General features: G+C 39.6%; 2 protein-coding genes across 4 annotated transcripts; both read right to left on the bottom strand.

The window, feature by feature from the left end:
• Positions 1-163: 163 nt before the first annotated feature.
• On the bottom strand, positions 164-11,164 carry LOC110163297 (poly [ADP-ribose] polymerase tankyrase-1). 2 transcript variants are annotated; one of them, XM_020928223.2, is made up of 28 exons: positions 10,686-11,164; positions 9,894-10,118; positions 9,639-9,734; positions 9,518-9,554; positions 9,212-9,287; positions 8,621-8,641; positions 7,290-7,384; positions 6,961-7,027; positions 6,668-6,854; positions 6,465-6,586; positions 6,294-6,385; positions 6,143-6,221; positions 5,898-6,069; positions 5,329-5,408; positions 4,775-4,920; positions 4,523-4,688; positions 4,109-4,328; positions 3,920-4,029; positions 3,646-3,834; positions 2,870-3,113; positions 2,519-2,601; positions 2,329-2,449; positions 2,082-2,179; positions 1,885-1,959; positions 1,690-1,795; positions 1,416-1,602; positions 1,159-1,315; positions 164-1,082 (listed from the first exon to the last, which is right to left on the bottom strand). In XM_020928223.2, the coding sequence occupies exons 1-28, from the start codon at positions 11,125-11,127 to the stop codon at positions 996-998; spliced, it is 3,780 nt and encodes a 1,259-aa protein (XP_020783882.1). In that variant the 5' UTR covers positions 11,128-11,164; the 3' UTR covers positions 164-995. The 2 variants fall into 2 exon arrangements, with proteins under 2 accessions (XP_020783882.1, XP_020783884.1); XM_020928225.2 differs by lacking the exon at positions 8,621-8,641.
• A 424-nt stretch (positions 11,165-11,588) lies between these two features.
• piwil2 (piwi-like RNA-mediated gene silencing 2) lies at positions 11,589-23,822 on the bottom strand. 2 transcript variants are annotated; one of them, XM_055161833.1, is made up of 25 exons: positions 23,692-23,822; positions 22,716-23,141; positions 22,547-22,652; positions 22,288-22,402; positions 22,039-22,211; positions 21,892-21,961; positions 21,367-21,477; positions 21,175-21,292; positions 20,991-21,115; positions 20,839-20,919; positions 20,644-20,757; positions 20,121-20,309; positions 19,970-20,054; positions 19,486-19,578; positions 19,267-19,407; positions 18,999-19,112; positions 18,107-18,295; positions 17,905-18,006; positions 17,714-17,830; positions 17,535-17,623; positions 17,322-17,427; positions 13,699-13,806; positions 12,352-12,605; positions 12,082-12,189; positions 11,589-12,016 (listed from the first exon to the last, which is right to left on the bottom strand). In XM_055161833.1, the coding sequence occupies exons 2-25, from the start codon at positions 23,112-23,114 to the stop codon at positions 11,860-11,862; spliced, it is 3,264 nt and encodes a 1,087-aa protein (XP_055017808.1). In that variant the 5' UTR covers positions 23,115-23,141; positions 23,692-23,822; the 3' UTR covers positions 11,589-11,859. The 2 variants fall into 2 exon arrangements, with proteins under 2 accessions (XP_055017808.1, XP_055017809.1); XM_055161834.1 differs by lacking the exon at positions 13,699-13,806.
• Positions 23,823-24,061: the final 239 nt, after the last annotated feature.

Raw genomic sequence — 24,061 nt, 5'->3', positions numbered from 1 at the left:
CGTAAAATATGTGCGACTATCTTGTAGTTTTTATGGGGGGGGGATTATTTACGATAGTATTATTTTAACATACAGAATGGGGGATAACGTTTACTCGTGTGTCTACCTGGATTTAGATGAGGCAGTTTTTTTTACTTAAAAAAATAAATAAGAAAACACAAAGTTGTTAATGGGACATTTATTTAAAAAATGGGGGATAGTCAAGAAGGCATGAAAGAAAATTCGGATGTAATTTACAATCAAACGTAGTGATACTGTTAAACAGCGACAGTTATACACAACCATTTACACAACCTGTACAGATATCTTTTGCTTGCAAATATGCTAATTTAATAACTTAAATAAGTTTCTATGTAAAGTGCAAATCCTTATGATGCATTTGTGACCAAAATCATGGCAACAGAAAGGCTACTTCAACATTTTGATTATATCAGCTCTATTCGTTATTACTCTTTCAGCATATAGCTGTAATGCCAGCAGATGCTATAGAGTTGAAAATTGTAGTCTTAACATAGTGTGATCGTCAGTCAATTAAGAAGTAGGCCCAAACGGTCTTTTGGGTAGTGTTAGGCTGAAGGCCATGAGTGACCCATGTTTAATGGGGCAGTAGTATTTGTTCAAACATAGAAAAACGAGTGAGAGTCAGTGAGTTTCTACAGTCACAAGTCATGAGATGGTGTGAGTATCTAATTGCTAAATAATGTTTGTACAAGCACCCTCCTGCTTGCTGAGGAGGCAGCGAGGGGATACTCAAAAAACTAACCCATGTACACTATTGGGCCAAGCATGCGTTTGCATCAACATGCAGCCTATGCAAAAAAGAGAAACCTGACATGTGTTCACCACAAGCAGTATAATACAGTGCATTTCCTTCTGAAGCACTGGTCACCATGAAATCTACTGGATAGGACACTGATAATGTTTAAATAAAGTTTTAGGCATTTGCAATATAAGTATGAAAGTAACAAGCACTAGTCCATGTGTTACGAAGTCAACTAGGACTTTTGCTCTGCTCCCGCTGCAGATTGGGCAGTACTTTCTGGCTTAAGGATCTGGTATGTGATGAGGTACTCTGGGTAGGCCTGAAAGAGACAACACAAAAATTACATACATATGTCATATTAACTAAAAATCAGATATATGTGACTAAATATTTACCTGCTCCCCTCTGTAGATGACATACTCTGCATATGCCAGCCCATTGACACTGGGCCGCCCAATCACAGAGTGGTGTCCCGGTGGAGCATGGGCCATCTTCATGGCACTAAACTGTAGGAAAGACTTCCCCAGGGTCACTCGACAAAACAGCATTTGCCTGTGAGTGAAGATAGAGGTGAAAAGGTGTTTATTATTTCATTCACTGATGTGATTTGACTTAAATAGGATGTACTAAGGGAAGTTGAAGCAAGGCTCACCTGTGACACACGTAACAGGACCGGTCCTTGTGAGTCGGGCAGCCAGTACCTCCACCAATCCCATACACATACTGATTACTCTTCGAAGAGTTTTCTGCAAAATAGATCCCTGCACCAAACATCCCTCCGATGTAGGCATGCCTCTCATCAAAACCTTTGTGGATGATGGCATTGATAAAAGGAGAACCTAAAAAAATATAGATAAACATTAAAAGAAAACAAATTTTCCTGAGACAAAACAGCACACAGAATAGTAAAAATGGTGTATGGGTACCATGGAAAAGCATTCGCTCATTGTGGTGGTTGTGGTTTTCATCAGCAATTTCTTTCTGTCTATGTGCGTAACGTTCTCTTAGCTTCTTGTTAACAACTTTCTGGATCTGTGGGATTTAAGTCATACAATTTAAAATTATTGTTCCAAGTGGATCAGGTATAATTAACATGGAGTTTCAAATAAATGGAAGAGAACCTTGATGATGTTGTATCTGCTGAATACCCCACCAGCATTGCCTCCATCTCTGTGCTCTCGGATGGTGCTCTGCATCTGAAAAGCCAAATATAAACCATTTCAACCTGAATAGTGTTAATCTACTTGATGACTGTTTGTTTGTTTGTTTGTTTGTTTGACAAGTGTAAATGGTTTCCCCTTTAGCTTTAGCTGCTCACCTCCTCCTCCACAGACTGATATTCTTTGTCGTCAGGGGAAAGGTCTATCAGGATGGTGCCTTGGTTTGCACAGTGGAATGTCAGATATGGATTGGACCCTAAACAAAGGAAACATAGCAAAAGTCACTAGTGACTCATACACCACAGAAGTGCAAGTTTTAATATGGTGAGTCAGAAATTGGAATCCAATCAAACACCAAAACCCTGCTGGCATTTGGAGATGACTCACTACAAAAAGTCTTCTCACCTGGTTGGCCTCCAAGAAGCCTCTCTACGCCTTTGATGAGTTTGTGTCTGTGGCCGTAAGCGTTAATACCAATCTCCTTCAGTTCCTCATGGCCCATGTCTGCCAGCACATCTAAGGTGATCTACAGAAGAAGTATTCATGGTAACATACCCAGATTATTTTAGTATCAAAATGTCCTTGTATCACAGACCTGCTCTCGTTCAAAGATGTCCCGCAAATGCTCCAATCCAAGACTCTTCAGGAACTGAGTGATGTTCATGTCCAGCATGGTCACTAGATAGAAGAGTAAAAAGGTGACAATTTTAAGTTTAAAAAAGCATTTGTTTATTTGCTTTAAGAAATCTCAAATGCAGTATATATATTATTTTTTTCTGTCTTGCAAAAAAAGATCAGTACAGTGAACATAGTGAGAGACATTCAGAAAACTGTTCACAGAGCAGAGCATGTTGTGACCAACTTCTTGGCCAGCGTTTACCCTCTTTCCTAAACAACAATTGTATTTGCTAAAGTGTATACAAGACATAAAATAATTAGGTCTTACTCTCTCCTTCTTTACGGTCTGATGAGGCCCCATCTGCCACTCCGGTTGCCCCAGCAGCAGCAGCCGCAGCCAGCTCGGTGAGTGGCCCGGCCAGGTTGTCTATACTGCTGGCAGCTGACAGGCAGGACGGCGTGGAGGCAGGAGAGATGACTGAGGCACTGACCACTGTGGCCTGAGGCTTGAAGCAGCTCGGCAGGGCATCTGGAGGCATGGCATCCATCAAAAGAGCCCGTATGTCATCCGCCTGAAGAAAATACCAGAGAACTTATCAGCAAGTACAAGCTCCCATTGTCAGTAGTTGAGGGTAATTGTGTAGAAGTAATACAGTGAGAAAGACAGGACTACATTCATACCATACTGTATACAACTGTATAACAACTTACCCTTAATTAACAGATAACCCTATGTCCTGTCAATCATCATGTGATCTTTGCACTGTTTCTCCTCATGATATTGGATGTATATTGCTGAGATATTTTAGCACTTATTTCTATTTTATTGTATTTTAACTTGTACATACACATTTATATAACTATACTTCTTGCTATTTTTCCTACTTATTTAGAATGTATTACCATTTATATATATATGTTTTTCTATTACAATGTGAAGTGTGAGCTACTGTGTCCAAGTAATTTCCCTTGTGGATCAATAAAATTTGTCTAAGTGTAATACAACAACCAGTGAATTCTAAACTTCCTTGTACAACCTGTTCACTGTAGTACTTTCTAAACCATTATTTCATAACCAACACAAGTGGAAGAGATGAGTCTTACTGTGGCCAGGTCTAGTGCGGTCTGGCCCTCTTGGTTTTTCATGGTGGGATCAGCACCATGCGCCAGCAGCAGGGCGCAGAGCTGGGTACGACCTTTCTGGGCGGCCTCGTGTAATGGCGTGAATGCCCATTTGTCTGTGGCATTCACGCATGTGTTGTATTTGATCAGTAAGGCTGCAATATCCACATGCTGAGGAAAGGATGGGCCAAGACAAAAGATTTTAGTGTTACAATGTTAGATAAAATACATGAGGACCTTTATTCAAGAAACTGACCCCATAAGAAGCAGCATTGTGAAGGGGGATAAGTCCCCCTTTGTCCTGAGCATTGACATCAGCCCCATGCTCCAGAAGATACTCCGCCACTTCCAGGTTGTTGTAGCCAGCTATACAGAAACATTAAAAAAATGCATCATTTGGTTACAGTTCAAAAAGGATATTTCAAATTGTAGACCAAGCCATTACCTGCTAAATGTAGTGGCGTGGAGTTGCGTCCTTGTGTGTCTCTGCAGTTAATATTTTCTGGTGAGCAGAGTTTTTGAACCCGTGCCAAACAGCCTTTCTTTGCAGCATCAAGGAGCGCTGCATCCCCTCTAAGCAAATCCTGGATGTCTGTGTCCCCATCTTTAACCATGTCCAGAGGCATGTTCCCATCTCGATTCTTCTTGGATGGGTCTGCTCCATGCTGAATGTGTGAATTTTAATTAGGAATAATATTTTATGCTGATGCAGCTTTACGTCAATCAAAGTATGCTGCCCTTCCCTCTCAAACACCTCTCAAGACATTCATACATCCACTCTTACTTTCTCTCTCATCCATCTGCCACTAGCATCGTCAGCTTCTTCATCTCCTTTTAAGTGGTATTTTTATTTTCTTACTTTGAGCAGAAGCTTGCAGATCTCATATTTGCCCTTAGCAGCGGCTTCGTGCAGTGGGGTAAATTTCCACAAATCTGCCACGTTCACAGAGGCTCCATGTCTGACCAGCAGCTCAGCCACCTCATAGTGACCATAGGAGCATGCGTTGTGAAGAGGGACAAGACCACTGATAAAAAGAAATGCAAATGCAAATTTTGCAAACCCATCAATGACTTCAAAGGATATACATTTTCACAAAATTAAAGCTCTTACCCCTTGTCTTTGGCATGGACATCAGCTCCATGGTGTAGCAGGTATTCAACAACAGCCACACGATTGTAACCAGCGGCAAAGTGTAGAGGAGTAGAGTGACGTCCCTCCAAGTCTCTGCAGTTCACATTTTGAGGTGTACACAGTTGCTACAAAGGACATATAACAGTTTAATCAGTGTTAAAATAAATCAAATAATTGTTATGTGAATCACAATAACTGCTGCAAATTCCCTAATATTTAGTTCAGGCATTCTTGGCCAACTAAGGGGTCCTTGGTAGCGCAGTGTAGTTACCATGGAAATGCTGTTATTTCTAAACTAAGTGCTGTAGCTTCACTTCTTTTCCTTTAACCTATCCAGTCTGCGTGACTTGGATAGAGGTGGGTTTGTAAATTAGTTGTTTAATTGTTTCTTAAATGGATGTGTGAATGTTTAAATATTCTTATAGATAACAAGACAGATACAGGAAAATGACATTAAAGCTCCACAAATCTATTCCTGTCCTCCTTCACTCTCTGACCAAAGTACCGTTTTGGATGAAGAACTTATATGATACCTGCACTGTGTCCAAGTCTCCTGCTTTGGCGGCCTCTAGGAACCTGTAGTCAACGTCTGAGTTTCGTGTCGGGACATTTTCTGCAAAACACGCATTAAACATAAAAACAACATTTTAGTCAAAAGGCTATTATTGTCTCAAACTACAAAAACAATTAAAAGGTTTCAATTCAAAAGCATAGTTACTGTTGTGGAATTTTGCATCCTCAGCTTAGTCTTTGCAAGGACACCTCTAGTTCATTGTTGACATTTCTCTGTGGTTTGCTCTGGCATCATCCATCTATTACAGAATTTGTGTTTCTTTAACATTATCAGTTTGCTCGGTCAACTCGTCTCACAGAAGCGGTATTCTTCTTAATTTCCCTCAGCCAGCCTGTCTCCAAACTGTCCTTCTTAGTTTCTATTACACCTCCATGTGTGGAAGCATAGTCCGGCTTGAATAGCTAATACTAATGCAGTGTTGAGATTTCAAGTTCACCGGGTCCTGGACTGTTGGTAAGTAAACCTTTTCTGCCTCTCTGTAGAACTCTAGGACTCTTTAAGACAATACTGATTTTCCCTAACAGTTACCATTTAGTATTTGTTGCACTGCTTCGTTGCCCATCTGTGCAGCCGTGAAGCCCTGAAGAGACACAATGGAGGGGTCGGCTCCAAAACTCAGCAGTAGTTTACACGTCTGAATGTGTCCAGCCAACGCAGCTCTGTGTAATGCTGTCTGACCAAGTGTGTCTACAGCATTCACCTGAGAGAACAAATATTTACAGTTTTTAAATTTATACTGTATATAGTACAACATTTAAAACTGAACCAAATACCTTTGCTCCATGTTTTTGAAGAACTTCAAGGATGTCATTGTGGGCTCTCTCTGCAGCCACGTGCAAAGGAGTCATAAAGCTGCAAAAGTAATTTATTTATAAAACACAATGTATCTCTTCACTTGAGAAAAACTGAAACTTTACAACTTACTCCTTGTTCTTCTCATTGATATTGGCACCTTTACGCAGCAGCAGTTCAGTCACTTGTTTCCTTTTTGGGTGAGGGGAGGCCACAGCACAGTGCTAAAAAACAAATTACAATATTAGAGTGTTAAAATTTTAAATGAAGTGCGATTTAAAAATCTGTAAATTTGTTTCTGACCAGTGCAGTCTCATTCGTCTGTGGATGCTTGAAGCTGATAATCTCAAGAGCCAGTGTCTTTTTCACTTTGGCCATGTCTGCCTCTCGAGCAGCTTGAAGCAGTGAGTGTCCTTTGAACTCATCTAAAATAAACAGAAATGTATTATTCTGCACCTTTATAAATTCATTGGTTCGTTTTGTACTAAGTATGCTCATATACTCACATGTAAGCCTTTCCTTAAGCTCTGGGGTGGGAGCCATATCCACTGCACTTTTGCTGTGACAGTTAAGCAGTGTGGGGTCAGCTCCATGGCTCAATAACAGTGAACAAACTTCCACTCTGTTTTTTGATGCTGCTTCATGTAGTGGAGTGAACTGCCACAGGTCCATTGCATTGACACAAGCCCCATGCTGTATCAAAAATGACAGATGTAACCGATGATGTGACAGTAGTTGGCACAAAGACACATTTATCGTAAAATTATACTGTATTTTTAGAACTGGATCAAACACGTACTTTCAGAAGAAGCTCAGTGACTTCATAGTGGCCATAGGAGCAAGCGTTGTGAAGAGGAACCAGACCACTGCAATGACAACAGAATTATGAACACATTGTACTGTATTGACCAAATATAATGCTATAAAAACATTGAGATTGATTGATTTTACAATACATGCTTATTACAAACATCACTAGAAAATCTAAGAAATTTACAAATATAATCGTGAGAATAATTTTGCACCCATATATACAACAATTACTGACCACATTTTCATTTTTTTTGTTTATGATGTCAGCAGTTAACATAACATGATGAAAAAAGTGCTGAAGAAAAATATTCTCACCCTTTGTCCTTGGCATGCACATCAGCTCCATGTTGAAGCAGCAGTTGAACTATTCGGACACGGTTATAGCCAGCGGCCAGATGTAGTGGGGTCGACTGAAAGAAAATGCATTGTGTTAATGAAAACAGTTTGGCATTGTGTGCAGCCTTCGATGGCCATATGAGAAAGCTGCTGATTAGGAGCCAGTGAAGAGCAATGAGCAATGGCAGGCTTATGCTCTGTGAGTTGCAGATGAATGTTGAATATTGTGACACAAGGCGAATGATCCAGCACATAATCTATCTATTAACTGTCAATACCTGACCAAAACAGCAATAGTTAATCAGGTTATCTTAAAATTCAAAACTATTCTTTCTCAAAATGTTACAGTGGGAGAGACCATGGTGTGGCAAAATGTTTAAAGTTAGGTATTGAAAACATATGCTGTCCTTTGCCTTTAGCATAATCAATTCTTAATGTATTCACACCCAACTTTAATAACAAGCAAATTAGTTTTGAAGCAAGCCAAAGTTTTAAAATCAACTAGTCCCAAATATTAGAGTGATTAATATCAGCCACAACATTATTCAAAGCAAAAGTGCAAATGGGTTGAGTGGTGATTTTTCAGAATAGCTTGTGCCAGTGCAATGAGAACAGGGCTTCATTCAGTTTGATTTACATGCAGTAATGTACAATGTAAACCAATGCTCAGGTCACAGCGACAGACCCTGTTGGGAGCTCGCAGGGGCAGCAATGTCAACATCGACACAAATAAAAATTCAAGCAAAACGCAAGACCATGGGGGGAATCATAGCATTACAATGACAGATGACGTGGGATTCATTTGTTATTGCATACCAGCTGTTGTCAAATGATGTGGTGTACAAAATGCACATGTATATTCAAGAGTTGCCAGACAAAATGCAGACCTTAACCATGCATTACACATTATATTTACAAAAGAAAGATGTCCAAAAAAAAAGATTAAATATTGTGAGCTTGTGATTGGAAGATTTGGAAGATTTGTGGGTGAGAGTGCAGAGGTGAGGACAGATGCAGAAGAAAGCAGGCAAGTGTTTTGAGCTCCTCTCCAAATTCCATTAACAAAAAGTCGCCATGACACCAAACGAACCAGCCCCACACACACACTCAGTCTCCCTCCCATATGGACAACAAACACATACAGAGGAGCATCAGGATGGGATATGAGTGACCCGATCACCCAGGTCCATGATGTGCAATTAACAAGTGACAGCCAGCTTATTGTTCCAAAAAATAATGGATTAAATAAAGAATAAAACAAAGATCACAACAGTGCATCAATCAAGTGGCCGTTATCAAGGTTAACTTACCAGCATTTTTTGGGATGTTGACTGATCGACAAATGTTGCCAGAGTCACACGAAAAACAAAATGAAACAAAAATTACAAAATGACAGTGTCTTAGTAATTCTTGGGTTAGACATTGTCTTTCCTTTCTTTTTTTCTTAGTGTGTCTGATTTCAGCAATTTGTCAAAGTTGAAGATTAGAGCAATGTTTCTGTAATCTGGTCATTTAGGAAAATACATTAGAGAAATGTGTTTATCATTGTTGATGTTTACTGTTATACACTGTGCATTTATGTTTTGCTTAGAAGGCCACAAGCAAAGTGCATAGTGCAAAAAAAATGACAATAGTATACATCGCCTTTGTAGAATAAATTGTATTCTAGAATGGAAAAAAAAACAACAACACTAAAATCATTGGAAGCAGAAAAACATGATAAATGTTTGTGAAGACATAATCAGAAAAATCTAAACTGGTTTAAAACACTAGCAAATCAACTGTAAATACAAGACATGTGCATAGAAAACTAGAGTAAAGGTAGCTAAAACAAACTACATGAATAGATCAATATTACATTACAGCGAAATGCAGTATATAATAGAACAATTTCCAGTTACCTTTCGTCCATCACTGGCATGACAATTGACATTTAGTGGAGTCAGCAGTGCCATCAGCTTCTCCTCATTTCCACTTCTGTAAATACAAAAGTCATGCAATACTCAAGATTAAATGTGCATCTATGGAATGATTGAAGAAAATGACTTACTTAAATCTTAATCTATATAAAATTACAATATTACAATGAAAGGGTGTTTAATTACAAAGCAAATAATTTTTTGACACAGATGTCAAATGAAAGTGACACAAGGGAGCATAATGGCCATCTAAGTGCACAGTGTGTGTAACATGAGCAGATAATTCACCTTGCAGCTTCTAGAAGCTCGTCTTTCTTGTATTCACCTAAAAAATAAATATATTGTTTTAATTATTGACATTTTTATGCATAATGAATGTTAAAACACAATTCCTTTCAAAAGAACTGACCAGTAAGAACTGCTTTGGCTGATGGGTCAGCAAGATCCAAGGCAGATTTTCCATCTGTGTTACGGATGTTTGGGTCAGCTCCATGTTGTAGTAAAACTGAAACATCGAAAAATTTACATTGTAACAATGAATTGCTTTAGAAACAGAAAGATCTTATTGCCATACATTATATTATTCAATTCATGAATTACTAGAAATTAGTTCCACATGTAAAATGCTGTCTTCCAGGCTTATTATCAAATCTTCAGCTCTTACCAATGCACACATCTATCTTTCCCTTAATGGCGGCCTCATGTAGTGGTGTGTAGTTCCAGTTGTCTCTGGCGTTGGGATCTGCCCCTTGGCACAAAAGGAGGCTGACAACTTCTGCGTGTCCAAAAGAGCAGGCATTGTGAAGGGGGATCAAACCACCATCATCCCGGGCATGAACATTTGCCCCAGTCTGCAAGAGATGCTCCACCACATCCTTACGACCAAAACCTGCAGGCAACAAATGCAGGCTACATGTCATACCAGTTTAATCATATCAAATAACACTGAATCAGTAGCATTAATGATAGTTATTAAAAATATTAGCACACATTAAATCAGGTCTCTAAAATTACACAATTATGCATGTGATTGTCCCCATCAAGTGTTAAAACAAAAAACATGCTCTGGTAGAACATTCACTGCTTTTCTATCAAAAAACACAAACGATATTATTCCTATGACCTATAGTTTTAAAACGTCTACTCAAGACAGTAATTCATAAAACATACATTTAGGTAATATTTAAATTGTAAAGCAAAAACACAAATCGTTGCCCACTCCAGTTCAGCACCAATAAAGATGACGTAAGGCAAATTACACAGGAGCGTTTTAGCCTGTTAGCTCGTTGAGCCTTCTTCATACGACATAAACTTATATGTATCCAGCATTACTTTATGAGATAATGGAAAGATATACAAATGCAAAATGATGAGTTTGGTGGTGTGCATAAAAGTTTTTGCTCAAAATGGGACGATAAACCAACTGATCACCGACACGGTTTTCGCGAATGTTTACCCGCAGCAAAATGTAGCGGTGTCGATTTTCGTCCGGCCATGTCCTTAGCGTTTACATTGACCGAGTCTACGAGTCTTTTCACTCTGGACACATCCCCGTTACGACAGGCTTCAAACAGCTCCCTAAAGGCCCCGCCGATCCCGCTGCTGGCCTCGGCGGGGCTCGTAGCTCCCGAGCCCGGACTGGAGACGCTGCTGCCTCCGCCGGAGGGAGTCGTGGTGGAGCTGGCGCTGCTCGCTAGGACCGGGGCTGGTATGTCCGGGGAGGCCACGACCAGCTCAATCCCTCCGGTGGTCTCCCTCTCATTCTCCGGGGCTCCCACTGCCGAGGTCAGCTGGGCCATCGGCGAAGAGGAGCCCGAAATTGAGGCGTTTCGCGGCGGAGATTGTAAGGTATTTTGCTGTTGTTGATGCTGCTGCGAACAGCGACGAGACACCGCCATTACCGCAGAGCTCAGGCAACAATAAGCTGTCCCTCCTTTCCGGTGAAAGTGGTCGTGCTTCCTGTCAGCTGTTTACCCTCCAGCAGGAAGACGTCTATAGTAGAAATTAGTCTTCGGTTGTTTTATGGCGGCTGATAAATGAGTCTATGTCCAGTTGGAGCTTATTTATGTTGCCCTTATCCATTTTACAACATAATACATTCCAAATAACTGAACATACAAAACCACACAAACGCCAACCAGACTTTAGGATTAAAGCTGTCACTGTATTGTCATGTTTGGGTTGGTAATAGCCAGCAGTCTGATAACGCAGTAAGTTAGCACAGTCATATGGATATTGACTACTAGCTCAAGAGCTATTTGTATAGAACCTATGTCAATATATAAAAAAGACAGGGTGAACATCCAATTTATTGTTTTAAACAGTAAACATCAAAGTATGTCACTGAATTCAACTTGTACAAACCTGCGAAATCAAAGCTCAAACCATTTCCACAACGAAAAAGCACGTGATTCCCTGAACAATAAAACGTAATCACTTTTTGACAAAATCTGGTAATAAAAATAAGAAATATACTTACTGTACAATCCAACATTATGGTGATAGCCCTATTGTACATTGCAACCAACACTTATCCATGCAAGATTCAAAAGAGAAAAATAAAACAATCATTTGCTGCTGCTAATATTGTTCTAATATTTAAGGTCTTTCTGGTCCATGACTTGTGCACCTCAGAGGAAGAAGAGCTTGTCTGATAGTTGGATGGCAGGTTCAGAATGCAGATACTGCCCTGCCAGGAAGGCCAGTTTGTGGGCGTACTTGCAGGGAGCTGGAACACGAATGGTACCTGGCCAATTCCAGTACAAATGGCACATCTTGAATGTGAGTCTGGAGTGGAGGAAAGACATTTTAAACATATAACTACAACTATTAGACAATGTGACAGGCTATACCTTTGCAGATGGTCAGGTGACAGATTTGCAGTGTTGTACACAGAGATGTAGTGAGTTGGAAGTCCACAGCCTTGGCGTATGGTGTGCGCCATCAAAAAGAAGTCCACCCTAAAATATTTTCAGAGAAATGAAAACCAATGCTTCATACAATCAAAAATAATGAAGAACGAAACCGGACAACAACCAGTATCATTACAACACACACGCATACACACAAACGTATTAAAGTGATTTGCGGAATATTTTCCCTTTTTACAAACTAAAACTCACCACTTCCTGTTTGTGAGGGTGTGGTCCAGGACAGTCCCTGGAGCTGTACTTCCAAAGGTGTTTGCAGACAAGGAGTAGAGCACAGTGTTGATGCGCTTTTGGACCACAATGAAGACCAGTTTGGGTTCGTAGTTGGGGAATGTTTCAAAGCATTTTAGGATCTGTGGGACTTCATACTGCTCCACCATCTTGAGCTGGCCTTCAGACACCCCATCACGATAAACCACAATTTTCTCTGGCAAATTGTGGTTCACCTGCACAAATAATGGTACCGTAGTTCTATGTACTATGACTGCACAGATGGATCTAATCTTTATTGATTAAAGTTCAGGGTAGAGCCCTGCACTCCCATGGGACCGATGCAAAACAGTGTGGCGCGGGACACCTTTTTGAAAGCGCATTGCAGGTGTGGGCAGGTGGGATGATAAACTGCAGTCCTGCAAACTTAATGAGTATAAACTTTACACTCATATTTAGTGTAATGATATGATTTCTATTTTACTTTACACTGTAAAGTAAAATATAAAAATTATTAATGTAAGCCTATCATATATAATCTGTGCTGGATATTTTATTTGGCATTAGAAAAAATATTTTAAGCAGCCTAAACTTGCGGATGTGATCTAATCTCACACACATTTTAGACAATTCCTTTCCCTTCTCCATGTTTGATAGAGCTTAAGAAAGGGAACGTCCCCATCTTGCGGGATTTTGCGGGCAGGAGCAAGTCAAAATATTGCAGATGCAGGCGGGAGTGGGAATGAAAATTACAAGTCTTTGCAGGCGCGGGCAGGAGCGGAACTGCACAATGTGGGTACGGACGAAAGCAGGACTGAAAATTCTGTCCCGTGCAGACCTGTAGTTCAGAGGTCTCCAATCTCTTTTCCTCTGAGCAACATTAACTAAAACAAAACAGCCATGTTTTGGAATCCATGGATCATTATTCATTCATTCATTTTTCAAAATAAAACCAAAAATAAGAAAATGAATTTTTTTTAAATTATATATTTTTTTATATTTTCTTCATTATTTGTCCAAAACCAAAATAAAAAAAACGGATAACAACCGACTGAGACTGGGACCTGGTCCAGGACTGAGACCGGGACCAGACCTGGACAAGCACAGGACTGACACCAGAACCAAGACTGGGACCAGACCAGAGTTTGATTATTTGGTCCGCACCAGGCAATAAAATTGTGAAAAGTACTAATGTTTCCCCGGTAACACCACAGGCCGTCCTCATCTCAAGTTATCATGAACTCATGAAACAACTCAACTCACTGCACATCAGCCTGGAGTAGAAGCACTGAGTTCGGGCAGCAGCGGTAAAGACACGGGAACACTCACCGTAGTGTGCAGCTCCTCAAAATGGACCTGGGGGTCTGGTCCGTGGTCTTGTGCCGTCCTCCGAGCATGTTGGTCAGATAGGTCCGGGCCATCCTCTGCACGCTGGACCTGTGCAGTGAAAGCGAGAATGTGTGTGGACTACAAGTCCGGGCGGGCTGCTCCTGTCCTCCAGACTCAATGATTGTGGCGGGTTCCGAGGTGGTTCAAAGCATCCGGACAGAAGCGCAAATCCACTTTGTTTAGTTATATGTTGTTCTGAGTGGTCCGTCCTACACGCCCTTGGTTCTTCCCGGGGAAAGCACTTCTCAGGCTGGGGCACCTAACATCACTCGATACTTCAAGTCATCTGAGCCCGGAGAACATAGGTATGCACCCCTAATTTTGACTCACTATGGAGCAACATGTTCACACATTGGTACTTGCTCTGATCTTCGTATATTACATTCTCTGTATTGGTTATTGTTGGCAAAACAATTCGAAAATGAGTCCCGGCTGCATCTAGCGAACAATCTGTTATTGCACTGGAGTCGCCGAATGCCTATAGCACATCATTTCATGCAGTGGAGACGCGTATCTCCTCCCATGATGTCTTTCGAGTAGTTTGTTTGGACCTACTATCTATGGTTTGGACCCAAGTTCGTGTTCACCCCAGAGGGACTGTGCCAGAGTTTTGCATTTGGTGTGGAATCAAGCAGACTGAGACCACCTCTATTTTGAGGTCTGTGTCAGCTTGATTTAGTGCGGATCCAAGTGTGATTGATGCTTTCACACCAACAAAAACGAACCAAACTAAGACCTTCTGGTTCGAATGGACTATTTGGTGCGTACCAACTACTGTCGGTGCCAAAGCACCCTAAGTCATGGAAAGGGAAATAGCTGTTATCCATTTTTTCCAATATTCATTTATACACAAAATTGAAAACTGAAAAAAACAACAACAAAAAAACCCCGAATTATTTTTTCATTTTAGTTTTAGAAACAAATAACGAAGAAAATAGTTGTTTTTTCGTTTTCTTATTTTTGATTTTATTTTGAAAAACGAATGAACGAATGATACAGATTTTTTGGTGTCCACAAAATATTTCAGCATTTGAAAGAGACCAAATTATGTTCTTTTCACATACGAGCCATGTTTTATGCAGTGTTATTAAATGAAAGCCTAAACAAAAACCACTGCTTTTGAAAAGCAAAGCTATGATTTGTTATGTTTATTACTAGCACTCAAGTATTATTATTAGAACTAGAGCCCGACCGATATATCGGTTGGCCGATATTATCGGCTGATATGGGCAACTTTAGGCATATCGGCTGATATGCTTGCTGATAGGGGCCGATATTTCACGTGGGCATGTTATACCTCGTTATAAAGCTTAGACTCTCTACATTCTGTTCATTTAATCCAATTTACAGACAGATAAATGTCCTAATATGTGGCTCCGCATCAGTATTTATCTGCGGAGTCATTTGTCTGTGTGTGTCCGTACTGTCCCTGAACACACCACAGAGTCGCGTCACTCACGTGTGTTTGTTTACACCTGCAGACACAGATCCAAACACTGAGATTATATTCTTTTTACGGACAATCGGTTTGCGTCTGGATTAAAAGGACATTTATTAGTGCAGATTTGTAATGTGAGGAGGAGCCTGTATGAGCGGTGAGTGTTGGAAATATGTCGACTCTGAAGCTAGTTTTTGTCATTTGTTATGGGTTAGCTGCTGTAGCTCCCGCACATAAACAGACTGTTTTCTATTGGTCTGTTCTAAAGTAACTATGTTGGCCGTATATTTGCTACTGGACCTGCATTGATATGTAAATGAGCTGTGAATAGACGTGTGAATTATGACATTTGCGCATATAATTAATTACCGCGGCGCACGTATTTACGGCTAAAGGCTAATAGCGCTACTTTCTTTACTAGTTATGGGTCCGTCGCGAACGAAATGACTCTTAGATCCGGCTCTTTAAAGCGAACGACGGGAGACTGATCCTTATTGGGAGCCGTGTTTTCTCTTTCTCTCACTTTTTTTCTCTTCACGCCGCGTGCAGATTCGTGGTATGACAGCGGCAGCGGCTAAAAACGAAATTATGAGAAATTTGCGTGTACGTAGGATTAAAAAAATAAAAATAAAAAAAAAACGAGCATATCTGACTGTAGTTTAGCATAAAATAAATAAGTCCCGGTTTAGTCCTTTTTCAGTCCTGGTTTAGACCTGGTTCAGTCCTGATTCAGTCCTGCTTTAGACGTGCTTTAGTCCTCCTTGCAACAAAACAATCTGAAGAGCCACTTGGGAGCCAAAAGAACCAGCAGCTTTTAGTGAGCCGAGCCAAAAGAGCCGGTTCTCTAAAAAGAACTGGAATACCCATCACTAGTGTCTAGAATGTGATGCAAAAATGCCATTAAGTCAACCTACTGTCTGTAAATATTATGTAAAGAGGCAGAATAACAATAAATGTTGCCTAAATAAACCCAATTTAAAATCCACCAGAGCCAAACCTAAGTTTTTTAAACAATTCAACATTTACAGTGAATTTTTACATCACTAAATATATCGGTGATTATATCGGCTATCGGCAGCTCCAACTTCCATTATATTGGTTTCATATCGGCCACAGCAAAATCCATATCGGTCGGGCTCTAATTAGGACATGTGTAAATCATAAGACATGTAGTCACTCAAGTTCACTCTGAGTCAGCATTCTCTGACAAATCATTTTACAGGGCAAGACTGACTGATGAACTATCAATTAAAGGTCAAACAGGTAAGGTAGACCCAAAGTTCAACCTCATTAAGATTCTAAGTCATTTGGCTCTACAAGGCTCCAGAACTGGAATTGAATGTTTATCATCTTTGTTTCCATTAACACAGGATCAACAGAGTTCTGTCCATGTCCATGAATGGGTTTGCCATAAGAGTCACACAAGGATGGAGTTGGTCAAAGACCCTAAATCTGACTCCCCCCTCCTTAGTGGAAAAGTGCTCAAAGACAGTGGGCTGGGTTTATCACTTGCTTTGACTGAGTCGTATCACACAACCTGTCCGTGTCCAGTTGTTTTGCGGCATCCTCAGACAGCACAGTCACTCTGTTGGCCACAGTATTTGCATCAAGTAGACCAAATCTGTCTTACTTTTATGTCAAAGCCTCCTTGGCAATGGCACTGTCACTACTCTACATGATGCTGTGGTGACTGCATGTGTAAGCATGATGAACAGTTTTGAGTTCCTTCACTATCTCTTTTTGTAAATTTCTACCCATACAAAGAGGTCACTGTGGACCTTGGTGAGCGATACAATGCAATTTACCAACTGCCAAGCTGATCCCTAAATCAAACACATGCACTTGTTGATATTTGTGAATAAAAAGTCACTTCTTACGCCACTCAACTGTATGATTTTATCTCCTTTGCAGTGTTCATGGGGATGCAGGTGTGAATTCACTTGTCAGCAACAATCACGCTTGACTGAGACAGCAGCACTGCTGGGTGATTGGCAGCAAGAAAGTGACAAATCAAACTTGACTACAAAATGTAGGTAATATGCTTTGAAAATCTGTTATCAAGCTACTCAAAGATTGGAAACCTATTTGGGACAATAACAGCAAAATTCAGTGTAAATACATTTACCTCGTAGTACTTCTGCAGAGCAGACAACAAGCAAACCCTGAAGCCACGGATGAGCTCCTCTGTGGGGGTCTGGAAAGTTACTCTTGAGTACCATCGGGTCAGTGAGCTTAGAAAGAAAGCAGTTTATTACTATCTAGTTAAAGACATAAAAAATGAAAACTAAATGAAATCTTGCATCAGTATCTCCTTTTTTCTTCTCTTTATTAGTTTTACCTGTTCACACTTGCAACAAAGCCCATAACGGACCGATGGGCCTTGCTAGTGTCATGGTGAACATCAACACCTACCACCATTAATTTTTTCTAAAAACCAAAAAGAAAAATACATTTTAAAAAGAAGAAACATTTTCAAAGTCAATTGTTAAAATGAAAAGCGAGGATCAAAGCAGTTACCAGAGGGACATTGACTGTCCACAGCTCACCACCAAGTTTACTGTTGATCTGCAGGATAATTTTTTGGGCAATGCTCTTCAGTTTCTGAGGTTGAGATATGGTCCTAACATTGATTACCTAAAATAGAAGACACCATTAAACAATTCTGATGTTGTATGGTTATCTAAATACAATGTTTTGATGTAACAGACCTGAGATGGGATTGGGCTTTTAACGCAGCAAAGTTTTTTGATAGCACTGTAAAGGTCATCCCTGTTGCCAACCATAATGCACACAATCAGCTGGATGTTGGGCTGCAAAAACAAAACAAAAAACAAAACTACAAAGTTTACATTTGATTTCAAGCATATAACAATGGTTCAGGAAAATTATTTTTGCAATGGCAGTCTTTACCTTGCTAGTGAGTTGTGAGTGGATGCTCTTTACATAGCTTTCTGTGCGGTCATCCTGGAGCTCCATATGAATGGGGCGCTCCACTCTAATGCCCATGGGTCCTGCCACCTTTCTGAAACTTGTCACCAGCTCCTCTGCCTGCTCAGCACAGCGGCGAGGGTAGAAGATGGCCCAAGTGTTCAAAGGGATCTGAAATAACCTTATATTTAGCTATAATAGATCAATTAAATCTTGTGATGTATTTAACAGTTTGGCTGTAAGACTACCTTAGCTAGAGGATTTTTACCTACCTATGGTGCATGTGCATTTGGGTTCATGGGGAAAACCAGAGTGCCCGGAGGAAACCCACACAGACACAGTGAGAATATGCAAACTTCACACAGAAAAGCTTGGGCAACCCAAGGATCGAACCTCAACATTCTTGCTGTGAAGCTTGAGTGCTAGCCACTGTACCACCTTTTTTACCAGCAAGGTTGGTGGTTCAAACATGCATTTTAAAAAAATTATCACATTCGCTGAAGTCATGTTGAGGTTTGTGGTATCAAAAAGTGTAGGAAGGCAGCTAAAAATTTTAGTAGTCAGTGATCATTTTTTCTCTTCACAAGATTATTTCTAATAATCCATTTGGAAGGTGGAAATGTGGTGACTGATGCCTTCTAAATATAGAATATTAACAAATAAGGTGTATTATTTATAAAAATCTGAACATATATATATATATATATTTATATAGCTTTAAGCTCTGTGGAAAATAGCTTAAAAATAATGCTGGTTCTGAGAGCATTTATTACACATTACACACTCAACATAATTCATTTTGGTGAGAAGTAATGAGTAACTATAACAAAGCACTTTTTAGAGAAACTAGCTCAGCACTGGTTGCATTACGTACTGCACTGATGGAGGGATCTCGGACAATCTCTCGAGACCAGGACATATCGGACCCTGTAGTGAAAGATGAACTCTGCAAACAGATTGTCTCAAGGGGTAGAGATCTTCCTTTAACCTGCAAGATAAGGTAATATATCACAATGTGGTCCACTAGATTTTTTTTTTTCATTGACTATGCTAATGCAAGCGTGTCTATGTAAACAAACAAACAAAAAAAAAGGAATATTTCATATTTCCTGCGTGTATTAGATGGGAAAACATAGTCTTACGATGACAATCTCAGAGCTGACTTCAAGGCCCCACTTATTAAGCTCCTTCTGACTGTCTGGGTGGCTGTTGATTTTCTTCAGAAGCTGTTTTATCGAGTGAGTGTGCTGTTCTGTGCTCACATTGATGTACTTCGTCAGGTCCTGCAATTTCACATTTACACTGAAGAATGCTGTGGTTAATATACATAATATTCTGTTCTTCTAGGTTACTACATTAACCTTCATTGATTTGAAGTCCTTTTTCATTTTCTCAGGAATACCAGTCATGAAGGAAAGCTCTGGTACCAGAAGGATCTCCCCAGTGATGACTTGCTATAAACACATTATGTCATACATAATACAAACAATACATGACCACCTAATTGAGCCTGAAGTACAAACTCATAATATCCCACTCACAAAAGTGCCACAAAGAAGTGCTATTTAATTTTAATTAGCTGAGTGATTATTGCACATGTACAGACTTTTAGACATTTAGCATTTCACATATGACATACATTTTCATATGCAAAAATGTATGTATACAAAAGTTTCAGCTTCAAACACAAGGGGGCAATGTGGTGCTACATTTCAAGTTATGCCAGCTTTGAGACTACTGTAACTTAAAGTAAGAATTTTCTAATGTATACTATATCTTCCATATAATATTAACAATTCACTTAATTTTTAACTTTATTTATAACACACTTGAAAATAAAAATACCTTTCCTCCTGGCCTTGAGCGTTCCTTTGGGCGATGCATGAGCAGAGGCTGGTCCATCTCCTTAATGGTAATGCCATAGTTCTTGCTGTTATGAAAGATCCAATTAAAAAGCTGAAAAGATTATTCTCAATGCACAGCAATTAAGACACACCTGTAGTATTCAACAAAGGTGGTTTTGGTGCCATCCGTCAGAGTGAATGTATCTTTGGGTGACTTATTCCACTCAATGGCATCTATGCGGTATGTGCGGTTATTATAGCGTGTGATCACAATGCTACCCAAGAGCTCTTTTGTGCACTCATCCTGGAAGTTCTCCTTGCTTTGCTGATACAATACATTCCTGCAAAGGCCGTTTTTAGTTTTAGAAAGTTTATAGTGCTGTTTTTAGAGGTAAATAAAAAAAAAAAAAAGTGTTTTGTGGTAGAATATTCCTATATGACTACTATCTAGCAAGACCAACATGCAGTCATGATGAGATTTTGGTTCATCTATTTTCACAAGGCTATGTTTTCTAATAGGATAGACTATGATGCTGTTAAGAATCTTTATGTAAACAAGTCAGAAATGATTGAATTAACATTTACATATTTTCATATAATAATTAGTATGAGTTAAAATTAATAATAATAATGTTGATGAGAGGTGCGATGTGTCTAATGTGTATATTAACTTACATTACATCCAGCACAGAATCGTTCCTTAACACTTTGTGAATAACTTCCACATTGAGAAGCAGGCCTCCATCTAAGTGTTTTATACTTGTGGCAAAACCTGGCCATACCTGAAGTCTACAAAGAGCACAAAAAATAACTACACTAGATATTCACATAGAATGCTGTAATTTCTTCTTTTATATATTAAAGAGTTACCGGTGTTTTCCAAGAATGACAGCACTTTCTGGATCAAAGTGATTACGTCCAACCATCTTCAAACCAATGATTTTCATAATTCTGAAAAAAAAAAGTATTGTCTTCTATGTGTAAAAAAGTTACTGAACAGTATAGAGTTATAGGTTAATTACCTTCTCAACACTACATTGTAGAAAGGAATACACAAATCAGAACTTGGTGGCAAGATCTTTGTCATCTGAATTTTGATTTGCACTTCCTCATTATCCGTCCGCCTTAGACTTTTGAGGAGGACCACCTACACAAGATTTTAATGTTATCAAAATATTGTGATGTCATTGTTACTCTGAGGCTTACGTCATTCAGTTTCACTGGAAGGTACAAGATAGAACCGTCAAATGCCACCACTTCTCCTGTGGTTGAGCGGTGATCTTTCATCATACCAAAACGCATGGCTATGGATTCAACATTGGGGCTTAACATATCAAAAGAAATTGTTAGTACTTGTGCATGACCAAAAGATGAGAATAAATAAGGAGCTATACTTACACAAATGTAACATGGTACTGATAGACTGCCTCATTCTTGCATCGTACAACAATGTGGTTTGAGCCAATGGTAATAGGTACTCCTTTGGTTCCAATTTTGGGAAGAGGCTCGCTAACATACGGGAACAGAAGGAGAAAAATTAGATGTCATTCAAAGACCTTCATGCACAAAAGAAATTTCTACATTTTCACTTTACTTTTATATGTATTATAACATATACAAAACAACAAAACAAAGAACAGACACTGCTTGCTTAAAAGGGAGTGAGAAGAAGTAAAAATACTTACTTCAAACCCCATTCAATATTTACAAATAAATGTGTATGCTATCCATCCATTCCTACATATACATTACCTTAGTTTTATTTTTAACAATTATTATAAAGACTAACTTGTTGTTATTTCATATACAACATATAAAACATAACAACATTCTCCTACCCTATACTGCATCATATATTGCAACATTAACAAAAATGTCAGTGAGTATATGGCTTTCCAGAAGGTAAAATAAAACTGTGCTCACCCAATTGCCTCCATTCTGACTTCAGACTTTGCTGATTCCAGGATAGGTGGGCTCTTACGGACATTCTCTTCTAAATATATAGATATATTAAAATAAAAAACTCAACAACATATAACTAAATTAGCCTTTAAAAAATAATGCTTTCACCTGAGAGAGATAAAGGTGTTTGTGGAGGTGTTTCTGGTAAAACTGCAGGTAAAGCTGGAGTCACTGGATCCACACGGCCAGGAGCAGCAGACAGAAACGGCTGTGCTCGTCCAGCTCCTATCTGTGGCATCGCTGCTCTGCCAAGCCCCATCATCCGCTGATGCCCAAGCAAACTGTGATATGTTCATGAAAAGCATTAACTGGGTTTCCAGGTGTGATGAAAACCAACCCCTTTTTGATTGAACCAACCTGCTGCCACGACCTAGGGCCTCTTCTGGTTTGCCCAGGCTTTTTGTCCCACTGGAGAGTGGAGAGGAGAATGACGGCTGTGCAGGTTTATCCAGTTCTCCAGCAAAACCTCTTCCTGAAGAACACATTAAATACATGCGAAAGTTTTTTTTTTAAAGATTTAGTTTTAAAAATATCAGACTGTTTAATAAGCAATGAAGAAGAAATGTGTAAATGTGGAATTTTAAATTGTAGCCTTGAATTACGCTGTTATACAGACCCACTGGTATGGATCCTCTTCCCCATGATGACAATGAGGGCTCAATCCCTATTCCCCTAAACATTGAGACAAGAGTGGATCCCTGGCCTTGAAGTGGTATGTCCTCCTGTCCACAGAAAATGTATTAATAATTGATTGCACAATAAGTCAAGCATATAGTTTTACCTACAGTTGTTTCCTGTTCCTGCTTTTTGGGTTCTTCTACAGGAGCTGGTCCAGGTTTGAGCTGCAGAGTGGGTAAAACTGCACCTTGTGCAACTCCTAACTGTGGTTCTCCACCTGCAAAGGCCAGTCCCCTGGCCCGGCCCCGGGCCCCTCCATAGGGCTGAACCAGCAGCCCTCTGGCCCGTCCAATACCAGGTTCTGTGAAGCCTGTCACACCTAGCTCTTGTAGTTTGTCGCTAAGAGCAGGAACTGTTTTGGCCTGTTCTACAATACTTTCTTCAGTAAAAGGTAGAAACCCTCTACCACGTCCTACAGCTGGCTCCACAGGCTGCAGCCCTCGTCCACGTCCCAACCAAGGGGTGCTGGTTATCCTACTAAAATCTGGAGTCTTTTTTGGATCCATCTAATCTAAAGCAGAAATCCAGGCACACTGCAGGGTAAAAACCATAAGCATAATAAGAAAGAATTGATATTCCAAAGATCACAAAATAACATCAGATAAAATATGGAATTACACACCAAAAGTAAACTAAATATCAGCTTGCATAAATAGTTACGTCTGAAATCTGTATAATTTTAACAGGGCATTCTTATTAAAGATTATACATTTTTGTTACAAGTTGTCAAAGCTAATTAAATAACAGCTGTAATGGTGTCTTGGTCTTCTTTTAATCGGACTGCACATTTGCACTTTAACTTTTGATTATGCCAAATTCATAGTTCACCATATTCACATGCATGTGCTTTCAATGACCTTAAACAAAAATGACGTTTTAGCGCGAATTTTTTAGCTTTAAAGTTTTAGCGGTAACCCTAGCTAGCTAAGTAGCGTACATTCAAAAGCTAGCTAATTTTTGTGAAACACGTGTTCAAGAGAACGAAAAAAACACTAAATAAAATACATTTTATAGACAGTTACAAATTTCTACGTAGTATTTGTAATTAGCACTTTCAATGTCCGTTTATGAACCAGTAGCTACCTCTAAACAGCAGCAGAAGGCGCCTCTCACGGTCACTTCCAGCCTCGAGTTTCACCGGATATTTCCCGTAGTTTACTCGTAACAGCAGCAGCCCACCGAACACATCAATCTGATTGGAGGATGTAGTGGTTTGCCAAAAAGTGTATTGGTTCACAACGCTGTCAGTCTTGTAATGATTTCGTTTTAGACTGTGTGGACTGAAGAGAGGATGTGTCTCCCTCTAATGAAAAAATGAATGCATAATCAATCATTTAGACTTAATGTTGCATGTTTATTTATTGGATCCACATTTAGCTGCTGCAAAGACGCCGCTATTCTTACAGTGGTTCACACCATACACAATTTTCACCAACAATACTTTATTTTTTAT

Source organism: Boleophthalmus pectinirostris, unplaced genomic scaffold (genome assembly GCF_026225935.1).
Source record: "Boleophthalmus pectinirostris isolate CB_2022bp ecotype Guang Dong unplaced genomic scaffold, ASM2622593v1 HiC_scaffold_4, whole genome shotgun sequence".
NCBI classification, from domain to species: Eukaryota; Metazoa; Chordata; class Actinopteri; order Gobiiformes; family Gobiidae; genus Boleophthalmus; species Boleophthalmus pectinirostris.
Note: the sequence above shows the minus strand (reverse complement) of the source record. Positions and strands in the feature narration are given on the sequence as shown.

What these genes read in the sequence shown, in the direction of transcription:
- LOC110163297 (XM_020928223.2), bottom strand. Translation starts at nt 11,127, where the DNA reads ATGGCGGTGTCTCGTCGCTGTTCGCAGCAGCATCAACAACAGCAAAAT. An exon ending in AAAGATAGATGTGTGCATTG is followed by an intron (nt 9,735 to 9,893) that starts GTAAGAGCTGAA and finishes TCGATGTTTCAG; the next exon opens with TTTTACTACAACATGGAGCT. An exon ending in TCTGCAAGCTTCTGCTCAAA is followed by an intron (nt 4,329 to 4,522) that starts GTAAGAAAATAA and finishes TCACACATTCAG; the next exon opens with CATGGAGCAGACCCATCCAA.
- piwil2 (XM_055161833.1), bottom strand. Translation starts at nt 23,114, where the DNA reads ATGGATCCAAAAAAGACTCCAGATTTTAGTAGGATAACCAGCACCCCT. An exon ending in ACCTTTGTTGAATACTACAG is followed by an intron (nt 20,055 to 20,120) that starts GTGTGTCTTAAT and finishes CTTTCATAACAG; the next exon opens with CAAGAACTATGGCATTACCA. An exon ending in TCACCTGACCATCTGCAAAG is followed by an intron (nt 12,017 to 12,081) that starts GTATAGCCTGTC and finishes CCTCCACTCCAG; the next exon opens with ACTCACATTCAAGATGTGCC.